The 11,450-nt window shown below is 51.3% G+C and overlaps 1 protein-coding gene across 1 annotated transcript; it reads right to left on the reverse strand.

Annotated features, from left to right (window-relative positions):
- Positions 1-1,545: 1,545 nt before the first annotated feature.
- NKX2-1 (NK2 homeobox 1) lies at positions 1,546-6,721 on the reverse strand. Its single transcript, XM_036384978.2, has 2 exons — positions 6,143-6,721; positions 1,546-5,372 (listed from the first exon to the last, which is right to left on the reverse strand). Exons 1-2 carry the CDS (start codon positions 6,507-6,509, stop codon positions 4,702-4,704), a joined length of 1,038 nt encoding a protein of 345 aa, XP_036240871.1. The 5' UTR covers positions 6,510-6,721; the 3' UTR covers positions 1,546-4,701.
- Between the last annotated feature and the right edge of the window lie 4,729 nt (positions 6,722-11,450).

Raw genomic sequence — 11,450 nt, forward strand, 5'->3', positions numbered from 1 at the left:
GGGAAGAAAAGTAATTTCATATTATTCACCATTTTGCCAGGGACAGTCGTCTCTCTATCTCATAGGAGCAGCCGCACTGGGTCAGATGTCTGTACACATTTGATACATATAAACAGTATTATCATTAACTTAGAGTTTTGAGGGGTTTTTTCCCCCCTGATGGGGATCATGAGAGGAACAGCGGGTCAGACAGAGAAAAAAATTCTCAGCTTTGCTCCCGACACGGCTATGAAAGGACTTAAATTCTTCAGAAGTCACTCAGTCTTTAACTCCAGATCCCCTTTGTATAGGCTAAAGGCAGCGGTCACGAAAAGTTGAACAGGGGCTGTCTTCCCGGCGAGGCCCCTTTACCTGCGCTGCGCTACAAAACTCCTAAAATACTTTTTTTTCCCTCCCCTCCCAGCCGTGGCAACTTTTCTTGGTGTCATCTCAGGGCTGTCTCAGATTACATTGTTTGGGATCCGCACTTTCAACACCGTCTTAAGGTCCTGCACTGCCTTTTGAACCGAGATGCAGGCAATGTACTTTTGGATCAGCTCCTCATCCCTTGCCTCTCCGTGGGTACAGTGACACCGCGCCGCGCCCGTCCGCTGCTACCGGCACCGCAGCAGAGCCCGGGGCAAGCCCTGCCGCCCCCGGCTCCAGAGCCCGTTTTGAAATGAAGCAGCCTATATGAACAAGACTTCTGATATTGTTGCTGTTCTGGCCGTAGCAGTGATGTGGTTTTGCTAGAGTTTGGGATTTTTTTGTTTGTTTGTTTGTTTGGGTTTGTGTTTCGTTTGGGGTTTAGTTTGGGGTTGTTTTTGTTGTTGTTTTCTTTTTTTTGTTGTTTTCTTTTTTTTTTTTTTTATTCCCACAGCCTGCTGTGCCACTTCATGCACACTTCATGGAACTTAAGAATGAATTCCTATTTACAGCAGGAAAAAATGCCCTCCGTGATTCTCCTACGCTTACTAGTAGTGCCAGGCAGTGGTGGAGTGGGAGGGAATAGCCATTCTTCACTAGATCCTTTTATCTCTCAAAATACGGGGTGCCCATGGTCTAGCGCGGATAAAGCAGTTATATTGGGAAACGTGCGTCTCTTCCATCATTTCAGATTTGAATCATGCTGCCCCTCCCCTTTGCCATCCCATTATCCAAGTTCTGCATTGATTACCGGAGACTGGAAACCAGCATATTGGAAGAAGCAGGAGTTTAGATGGAGGAACATATTTTAATTTCAATTTTTAAAAGCTATACAGTAACTAAGTTCTCATAAGTGTTCTCAAGGGAGACTGGAGACTAAACTGTATTTACACCCCTCCCTTCAAATATCTTCACCCTAATCAAGGCATAACTAGTTTACTAAAAAAAAATATGATAAAAGGCAGTATCACAATGTCATAAAAAACTCTATAAAAATTGTTAAAGAGCAGTTTGTTTGCATTTCTCCTGATTGATATGTAAATACAGTTTGAACTGTGTTTGCTCGGTCTCTAGTGCTTAATAAAGAGATGAATTCACCTTTCTGTGGAACAAGTAAACAGACTTTAAACTAAGCCGACATCAGACAAAGTGGAAACGAGTTTATTTAATCGAAACTAAATCTAGTTTAAGAAAGATAAGTCAGTGTACATAATAATCCATTACAGTAATTACACCCACCACCAAATATGTGTTTATGAGGTTGTCGAGACACAATAAAATTACTTTATTTCCCCCGAAGTCTATAATGAAAAGTCACTGACTGGATCTGTATCAAACATGCTAACTCCAATATTCGGGGGCGGGGGCTGTAGTATTTCTCGGCTGTATTAATGCCTTTCGGTGCTCCTCACTTTTGAACGTTCCCAGGTTTGAAAGAACGCACATTAATTACATATGAAAGGGAAATGTCGACTTAACCGGAGCGCTTTCCCTCGGTCTTGCGTATAAACTCCGGGAGAAACTAACCCTAATTTTGAAAAAATCCTTAAAGAACCTCAAAGTTAACCCTGCTCTCGCTTCCTCCGCGGAAGCTGGCAGCTCTGCACCACGGACCAGGAATGTCCAACACTTTCTTCTTTAAGCAGAAATAACAGCACTAGGCTCCAGACACTCTGCCGCCCCCCACTCACCCACCCCCTGCCATGCTTAACACGATGCTATAGATCTGAAATGAATATTCTGCGCAGAAGAAGAACAAAAAAAATTGAATAATCTTTGGGGTGGTTAAGAACGTCGCTGTATAAATTAGGACATAACCTAAAGAATGAAAGGTCTCGAAATTCCTGTTGACACACGTGATGTCCTCCAGTTAGAAATAAGGGGGAAGGGGTCAGAAAGAATCCGATACTTTTTTTTTTCTTCCGTGTACTTCCCTTTTTCTCCAGCCAGACTAGCACTTGGTGTCCGACTAACACCGACTATCTTGTATAAATAAAGAACTGGAGCTTTCAAAAGCTGCTACTTAAATTGGAAGTTGGGTTGTTTCCATCCCAGGCAACCTGCTTCCTTTCAATTCAAAAATATTATTATTTTGTAACACCTTTGTAATTCCGAGGGGTTTCAATGACTGCGGTCGCTTTCTATGGATTTGGAAATAAAAAACGAAACCGAGCAGCAGATGCAAAGGAAAACATGCTACGAGGTCTTTTAGAAGGGGGATACTTCTTATTTTGCTACACTCACAAAAGGAATATTTGGGACCTGAAAAATAGAGAATTACTGGGATTTAGAACTCGTCAGATACGAGCTGTTTAGCTTCATATACTTTATATATTTACAGAAAAGTTACCGTCTAACCGCCTTGCATTACCGATAATATTTACGTTCTGTGCCTAAGCCCGGCGCGCACCTATGCGCACCCACCCACGTGCGCGCACGCACTTTCTCCTCATCTCCTTCTTTACAAACTTCCCACATGGCTACACGAAATAACCCCCAACAAACAAACAAGCTAACAAACAAACTAACTCCCTCTTAGAAAAACAATGCGACACGAAAACCAGCACCCAAATGGACCAAGCGCAGCCCGTCTGTGCTCCACCGAGCCGCAGCGTGCGGCTGACCTCCGCATGAGCAGTGGCGAGGGCTCTGCAGGCGAACCTGCGCGGCCGTGTGCGGGCGTGTGGGGTTGGATATGTACAAAATTAAATATATGGAAATGTAGAAAATGAAACACAGCCTGATAAAGAAAGTTAATTCAAACTACGTGTCGTACACAATAAACTATCTTTTTATTTTGATTATAAATAAGGTGACTGTACTTCCCTTAAAATACAAGTACATAGGAAAACCTGGTAGAAATTATCTTTCTTTTTTTTTTTTCTTACAAGGTATTAAAACTGGACACTTTAAATTGGACTCACGTTCTATACTGACAGCAGGTTCTTCGCTATTTTATTTTTTTCTAATGGCGTTAGACTTTTACCTTCTTTCTCCTCCGTGCCTTTGGCATTTGAATTTCTAGTCCCGGAATACTTTGCTTTCTCTAGCAAGAAGTCGCTGAGGTGCCCCCCGCCCCCACCCTCATCCCCCAAAAAATAATCGGGCTAATGAATTTGGACTCGATTCCTTCGGTCTCGAGTTCGTGAATCCCACGCGTTTGCTTGTCCTGTTTGCACGCTGAGGATTGATCCTGTATCCCGTTAACCCTCTGGCCAGCTCTCCTTTGGGAATAGGGTCTGGGCCCTGGGAGGGACAGGGGCCTTCCGGGCTCTCACAACATCCCGGCTTGTTTTTCCACCAAGAAGTTAAAAAAAGGGGGGGCGGGGGTTGGGGGGGGGAGGGAAGGGGAAAAAAAAAGGAGAAAGATGTAAGGATAGGAGCGTCGGGAGAGGAAACCAAAGGGGGAAATAAAAAAGAATATTCGTAATGTGTATAATTTATTAGAAGCTTCTTAGGAACTATATTTAAGCCAAATATCTACATAAGTTACAACAGGAAAAGGCGGCGTGCGCAAATAACAAACTGCCGGAGGATTTACGACGGGGTGATCAGTGTCCATAAAAAAAGGTGGGGGTTGGGGTTGGTTTGGTTGATTGTATTTTTTTCCTTTTCTTTTTACAACAAAATATACAGGCTACTAAAAACTATGGGTTTAGTCCAACTTTTGACAGCATTATACAGCTACAGGTTCACATCAAACGTAAGGAGGAAAATAAAAGCCAAGCCTTTGATGACTCCACGTCTCCATCCGCTGGCCCTGGCGGCGGGCTGGGAGACACCGGGGAGGGGGAAGCTGCTTCTTGTGTCTGGGTGACGCGAATGCGTTTTTTGGGGGGGAAAACCACCCCATCCCCCAAAATCTCTGTATTTACATGCAAGTCCTAGACGCTGGCAAAGTGTACATCTGATATCCAAGTCTTCAGACCATGCCTAAAGATGGTCCCCTTTCTGCAGACTGTTCCATGGTTATTAGTCTGAATATTTTTATACACCCCATAGGACAACTTTGGGGGAGAAAAAACATAAAGACCCAAAACCATCAACAGTAACAATAAAATGGAACAAAAAAAGTGTCTCTCTCTTAGAGGTCCTCAGAGACCACTCAGTAAAACGGGGGAAAGGGAGAAGAGCATTGACAAGAAAAAAAAAAGAAAAAAAAAAAAAAAAAAAGAAAAAAAAAAAGAAGAAAAAAGCACACAGTAGTTTGGAGAGGACAGAGATTTGTGTAACTGGGAAAATTTGTTGGATTTTTTTTCTTTTTGCCTTTTTTCCCCTCTTCTTTGTTTAATCCTTTTACCAGGTCCTACCGTATAGCAAGGTGGAGCAAGACATGGCAGTGCCATAGTCAGAAGTAGAAGAGTTTAGGTGAGACAAACTGGAGACTTGGCTCTGCAGAGAGGAAGGGCTGGCCGAGTGCTGTCCCATGTCTGGAGACTGCCCCGCACTGTTTGTCTGGTGGCTCTGATGCTGTCCGAGGCTGTTGCCATTGGTAGCCACTGTGATCGTTGTAGCTGCCTGCTGCTGATGGCTTTGGATAGCTGCTGTGGGTGTGTTGGAGCCTGCTTGGCAGGGCTTGCCATCCTTCACAAGCACTGGCACTGCCACCCTTCTGGGAGACTGCTGCTGCTGGCAGGAGCCGTTCTCCTGTTGCATCTGCTGCTGCGCAGCCTTGTCTTTGGCCTGGCGTTTCATCTTGTAGCGGTGATTCTGGAACCAGATTTTGACCTGAGTCGGGGTGAGATGTATCATGCTGGCTAAATGTTCCCTCTCCGGGGCGGAGAGGTATTTTTGTTGCTTGAAACGTCTCTCCAGCTCGTAAACCTGGGCCTGCGAAAAAAGGACCCTCCGTTTCCTCCGCGGCGTGCTCTGGAGCGGGGCCATGCTCTTGCTCACGTCTCCCAGGGAGCCGAGGCTGCCCATGCCTCCCATGTTCATGCCCGAGGACGGCGCCATGAAGCGGGAGACTGCAAGGGAGAAGGCGGCACGTTTTAGGCGGCTCGGCTTGGCCCGGCCCGGCCCGAGTGGGGCCCCACGCTCCGGCAGCCCCCGCCGCCGCCTGCCCCCAGCGGAGCTCCGCAGCCCCCCGGCAGCCCAGCCCCGGCCGCGGCCTCGGGCACCCGCGCTTCTAAACAGCGGCTCACGTCCCTGGGGAGAGCGGTGGCCCCCTTCTCGCCCGGCCCAGCCCCGGTGAATAAGGGCGACCACTCACCCCTCGTCCTGCCCGGGGCACGGCCAGGAAAGTACCTAAAGTGACAGCCGCGGCGGGAGCAGCCGCGGACAGCGGCTCCGCCGGCGCCGGCCGAAGAGGACTCTGCCGCTCGCTCCCCTGCCGCTCCCCGGGACGCGGCCCCGGCGCCTCCGGCTTCCCCCCTCGCCCGCCCGGTGCCGGGCGGCGCGCAGGCGGACGGGCACCGCCGGCTCCCTTTGGTACCCCGGGCCGCGACGCTCCCGCCCCGCTGGACGGCGAGAGCCAGGCTCCCGCTCCCCGCCACAGCCGGGCTTCCAACCCCCTTGCCCCGCAAAAGCAGCCGCGGGAGGCTGACGTGCGACCAGCCGGGATGGAAAGACCGGGTACGATTCTCGGGCAGGAGAAGGAATTTGGGGTTTGGGGGACGCGTCTGGGTTTGAGACCGACTTTTGCCCTGTCGCGGACCCCCCGTGCCTTCTGCCCGCGGTGTGTCGGGGCAGTTGCGCGGCAAGCCCCCCTCGGCCACCCAGCCCCGAGCCGACTTACTTGAGGAAAAGCGGGGATCCGGGTTGGTGCCGTACCATCCTGTCGCCGAAGCGCTGTTCCTCATGGTGTCCTGGTAAGGCGGCAGCTCGCTCATGTTGCCCAGGTTCCCATTGCAGTAGCCCCCCATCGTAGCATGGGAGAGCTGGGGGACCCCTGCCGCTGTCATATGGTAGGCGGCAGTCACTGTTCCGTTGTGGCCCATGGGGTGCTGCTGCATGGCCGGCTGAGAAACCTGAGACTGTCTGTAGGCTGACAGGGGAGCCCCCAAGTTACTGGCCTCCATGCCCACTTTCTTGTAGCTTTCCTCCAAAGGACTCAAGATGTCAGACACTGAGAAAGGAGTCGTATGCTTTGGGCTCATCGACATGATTCGGCGGCTGGGGAAAAAAAAAAAAAAAAAGGAAGGGGAGGCAAATCTTTTTTTTTTTTTTTTTTTTTTTTTTGCCAGATATTCTGGTGTTGCCTTAACGCCGATCTTGTTGGATGTACACGTAACCGAGTGGACGAAGTCCGCCTTAATTGGATTGAGTGGAGGCTCAGGGCTGCCTTTCGTTTGTTTTAGCCAGACGCCAGGTTTTAGGCTGCCACCAGAGGCGGGGCATAGGCACTAAAGCAACAAGACAATAGAAGCCTACATCTTGCCCAAGATAATTAGCTTACATGCTGATGACAAGGTAAACACCTTTAAGTCTTACTTGTCAGAATTTTTTTTATGTCTTTAGGAAAAAAAAAAAAGAAAAAAAAAAGAGAGAGACAGAGAGGACGGGAAAGAGAGGAAAAAAAGAAAGAAAGACCCCCGTGAGCACAACTCTTTTTTTTTTTTTTTTTTTTTTTCCTCGGGGTGACAATATCGTGGACGGGAAATGGAAGGCAAAGCAAAAAAAGACCACCATTTGAGTGGGTGAAAGGATTTAAAAACAGCTCCCGGGTGGCAAGGCTGTCAGCCCAGCCTTTGTGAGAGCTGGGGAAACGGGGTGGAATGCCAGCACGCCAAAGGACAGAATCTCCCTCTTCCCCCACTAAGTTTGGTCCAGGAGGAGCCCCGCCGCCGGGAGGACAACTCTTCGGAGGGCAGAGGTTTCTCTCCGGGCCACAGCTCCCCGCGCCCCGCACTCCCCGCACTGGCTTGTCAGATGCCCCGGCCGGCTGGGGCTGAACAAGCGCTTGGGGTTTCGCATCTCGGGAACACTCTCTATATCTCCTAAGACACTCAGTGCAAGGCTCGTTTGTCTCCCTAAACCTACAAATTCCTTTCAGCTTGGGATTTTTTTTTAATATCTCAGAGAGGGGTGGAAGACACAAGTTTGCAAAATCAAGCAGTAATTTAATTGCCTGGGACGAGAGACCGATGAAAAATAGGTTAGCGCAAAATGTCGCTTGTTATTCTCAAAGGCAAAGACTCTCACAGTCTCTCGTGGTCCCTCTGAAGCTGAAGCTGCTTTCTAAGGTTATTTATACAGCACGGGAGCTGGATGGAGAAGACCTCTTCGGTCATCTGCTACACGACCTTGCCAATGAATTCCCTGTAGTTTCCAATAAACTGCAATTTCTGGCACTTTCGGATCTGTTCTCGGATCCGGTGTGAAAACAAAAGCGATCCATTCACAGCCACACGCACACGTACAGGCAGCCAGTAGCTAATGTCACTCGGGTCTTTGAAGAAATCTTCCAACACCTAGTGTCTCCAAAGCTTATATTTCGGGGTGATCCGGGCGGAGGAGAGAAACCTCCCCTGAGTGTTTCACACCCCGGCCTACGGCCCTGACAACCACAATTTAATACAGCGATTACCTGAATATTAAGAAAATTACAGCGAAGGTACAGTTAACCCTGGGACTCTGAAGTGTCAAGTAACTATTTAGTAATTGCACTTGTAAATATGTTTGTGCTCGGCTGGTTTGTGCTTAAAAATGCAAAAGTGCACTTGCTACCCGGGAATAACTAAATATCTTTGTCTAAAGTGGCAGCATAAATAGCCGGTCGCTTTGTGGCTGTGCTTGATATTAGTACATAAGGATCATTTTGCTTCAATTGGGAGGCTCTCATTCACTAGGCAAGAAACCGTTTAGGAGAAAGTAGGTTCCCGTATGAGAGTTAACATCCTTCAAGTGTAAGCCTCAGTCTTGATTACACTTTAGAGCTCTGCAAGAGGTGAGCTTTTCCACACAAATATAATCGGGGGAACTTTCCTTCAATCAGGCCTCCAGCTCTCTTACATCATCTCAGCTGCTTCTTTCGGCACTAGTTCCCTCAAGGCTGAATACCCCAAGTGGGCTGGTTGTGAGTCTGCTGGGTCACCAAAGGCAGAGAAGGGCGACTTTGGGCTAGAAAGGCGTTTGGTTTTTACCTCTTATTTTTCCTCTTTTCTTTTGAAACCTTTCAATCTTATCTATCCAGATCTCTGGAACATTTCTTTACACTACACGCCCCCCCAACACCCTCCCCCCGCACCCCCCTCCCTCGCCCCGGTTTTTCCCCTTTCTGCGCATATTTTTGAGTATGGTCTTTGGTTTTGTTCCCACACAGAGAGAGAGACTCGACCTTGCCGTAGTGGTTTGATTGCTTGGGGTTTGAGGTTGTTTTTTTTACCCCGAATTTCTCAGACACTCAATTCCCATGCCTCTTTCATGAACCTTTAAAAGAAGGGGGTGGATGGAAGGTAAAAAAATTAAATACTGCAGGATCCACCAAAACGACGGCTCAGTCGGTTTTAATCAGAGGCGAAAGGCGGCAAGTGACCGCGCAATTTGTGGGGCAGGAGCAGAGACTCGGTTCCCATCCACAAGAGTGCGAGGTGGGGCAGCCGGGTAGGCCCGAGCAGCGGCTCCGGGAGCGCGGAGCGGCGCTCGGACACGCGGGCGGGCGGGCGAGGCTCCCGCCGCCCTGCGCGGCCCCGGAGCGCCGCCCGAGCGACCCTTTGGCCGCCGGCTGCGCCTGCCAGAGCTTATTTATCCTCTCACTCGCATGAGCGCAGGTTAAATCGCCTCCGAAACACTGCTCGGTTAGGGTATCCCGAGCGAGTCGGCCCTTGGCTCTGCGCGGGGTCTGGTAGAGGGAAGGTAATGAGGGAGCGCTTCGTTCACCTTTGCTGGGGAGCGGGTGAAACTCTCCTGGGCTTGTCTGACCGCTGAGTTAGGAGCACACCGGCGCGCCTACGTCTAGCTACTTTTTAGCCGGGCTAGATGGACGCGGTGTAAAGGAAACAGGTCAGCCTCTGCACCTGCTTTCCCGCCCCAAATGAGCTAAAACGGGGCAAGTCAGACCATGGACAACGGGCGAGAAAACTTCCTCGCTGGTATCCTCTCCCTGCACTCTCCTTTTTCTTCCAAACCCTCCACCGGAGTTTCGTCTGCCAGAGATGGCTGCTCCCAGCTTCCGGGGAGGGTGGCCGTCCCGACAGAGACCTGCCTAGGCTGCCTTGAGCGAAATACTCGTTTACCTGGTGATGCTGCTCAGTAAAACACTCGAGTTAAAAAGAAATGCTAAGGAGGAGAGCAAGGAAGATGAGATGCGTTCTGCCTGGTGGAAGCATTTTCATGAGAAAGGCACGGTTTTCACCCCGTGTTTGCAGAAATGCGGCTACACGGACGTCCCTTCAATAGCTTCTGACCCCACACAATCCTTTTGATAACACTCGAGAGGTGGAAGAATGGGAGACTTTGTCAATCAAATGGTGCCAATCCCAATGGAAACGGTGCCACCAAGACCGCAGAGCGTTTCCTCATCAACTGGATTGCGGGGGCTGGGAACTCAAGAATCAGCTTTTGAAAGTGCGCACAGGGCTCTCCAAAGACAACAATGTCTTTTTTATACGAGCTGCTGTGCCTCCCCAAGGGGAATAAAATATGTTCGGCCAGACAGAGCTCGGAGGGCTCGGAGGGCAGAGGGTAAGGGTCCCACGCAAACCGCACGCAAATTCTTTCTCAACAAGAAAGACGCTTTCTAGGTGTAACTTTTTGATACAAAGCCATGAGGTGCTCCGTGCTCCCTGTGGATCAGTTCACGGGTGCACGTCTGGCTGCAGCCCCTGCCCAGCCCTGTGGCCCCCGCTCCCTGCGCCGAGGAGGCGGCCCTGCCCTGCCCTGCCCGCTGCCCTGCCCGCCCTGCCGCGGGAGCAGCCGCTCCCAGAGAGATCCGAGTTAGAGGTGGCAACAGCAGATCTGTGACAGGGCTCTTTCTCCGCGTCTGGTCATCAGTATAAATCTAACACGTTCATGGAGAGATGTAAATGACCACCTGGAAAAATGGCCCCACCGAGGCATCTTGCCGCAACTCGCCCCTCTCGACCCACTCTGAACGAGCTCATAGAAACCTCATCTGATTGCTTGTGCATGTCGGTGTAATACACCCTCTGGTTCCCCATGTCCCCCAGAATGGAAGATGTGCCCAGTACACCTACGCCGGGAGCGGAGGTTTCCGTAGTGATAGAGTGTAGGGCCGACTTGTGTCTCTGCCGGCCACGGGCAGGGCTCTGGGAGCTGCTCCCGCCTGGAAAGCACATGCTTGGGCGTGTAAGAAGGCAGATGTCCTCCCAGAGACGCACCCTGCGAGCGCTACCTAGGCACGGCGCGCTCTGGGTGTGTGTGTGGGGGGAAACGCCTGTTGTGGCTCACGGGGACAATTCCTCGCCGTGGGAAAGCCCCCCTGCCCTGGTTATCTCGTTAGGGTGCGAGAAATCCCTCAGTACAGCGGGCGAAACCTCTCCCCTGGTGTGGGAACCTAAGGCAACCAGCGAGACCACCAAAGGCTAAAGCGAAAATCCTCACCCCTCCGCAGAGCACGCACAGTTGCTCCTCCAGCTGCCCAGGGCGTGGAGCATCTCGCAGCTGGGGCTCCTCGGGCCCCTTCGCCACAGGTGCCTGGCGGCCCCACTCGCAAAGCTCTGTACGAGCGAGGGCAGCGCTGCCTCCGCTCAGCTCTTTTCCCTCCTTCCCCAGTTGCTGTAGCACGGCTGAGCCCTCCTGCCCTAGTCCTCGACACCCTCCCCGTCCTTTCCTTCGCCGGGCCGTTCCCGGCCAAGAGGGCCAGGGTGGGGCCAGGTACGGGGTGCCAGGGCAGGGCTCCCGGAGCCGCGGCGGCGGGCGGAGGGGCCGCCGTGCCAGGGCGGGGGCGGCGGGGCCCGGGGCACGCCTCGGCCCGCCAGCCGCACCGCGCCCCTCCGCGGCTGCCGGCGTGGGGACCCGCGGGAAAGGGCTCTTTGTCGGCGTGGGTGCCCCGGTAGTCTCGAGTGGGTAGCAGCATCCCCCGCCCCGATGTGTGAACTGCTGTTGGATCGCCTTGTCCGACATTATCAGCAGTTAATACAAGC

Source organism: Molothrus ater, chromosome 6, assembly GCF_012460135.2.
Source record: "Molothrus ater isolate BHLD 08-10-18 breed brown headed cowbird chromosome 6, BPBGC_Mater_1.1, whole genome shotgun sequence".
Taxonomy (NCBI): Eukaryota; Metazoa; Chordata; class Aves; order Passeriformes; family Icteridae; genus Molothrus; species Molothrus ater.

What these genes read in the sequence shown, in the direction of transcription:
- NKX2-1 (XM_036384978.2), bottom strand. Translation starts at nt 6,509, where the DNA reads ATGTCGATGAGCCCAAAGCATACGACTCCTTTCTCAGTGTCTGACATC. An exon ending in GGATCCCCGCTTTTCCTCAA is followed by an intron (nt 5,373 to 6,142) that starts GTAAGTCGGCTC and finishes TCTCCCTTGCAG; the next exon opens with TCTCCCGCTTCATGGCGCCG.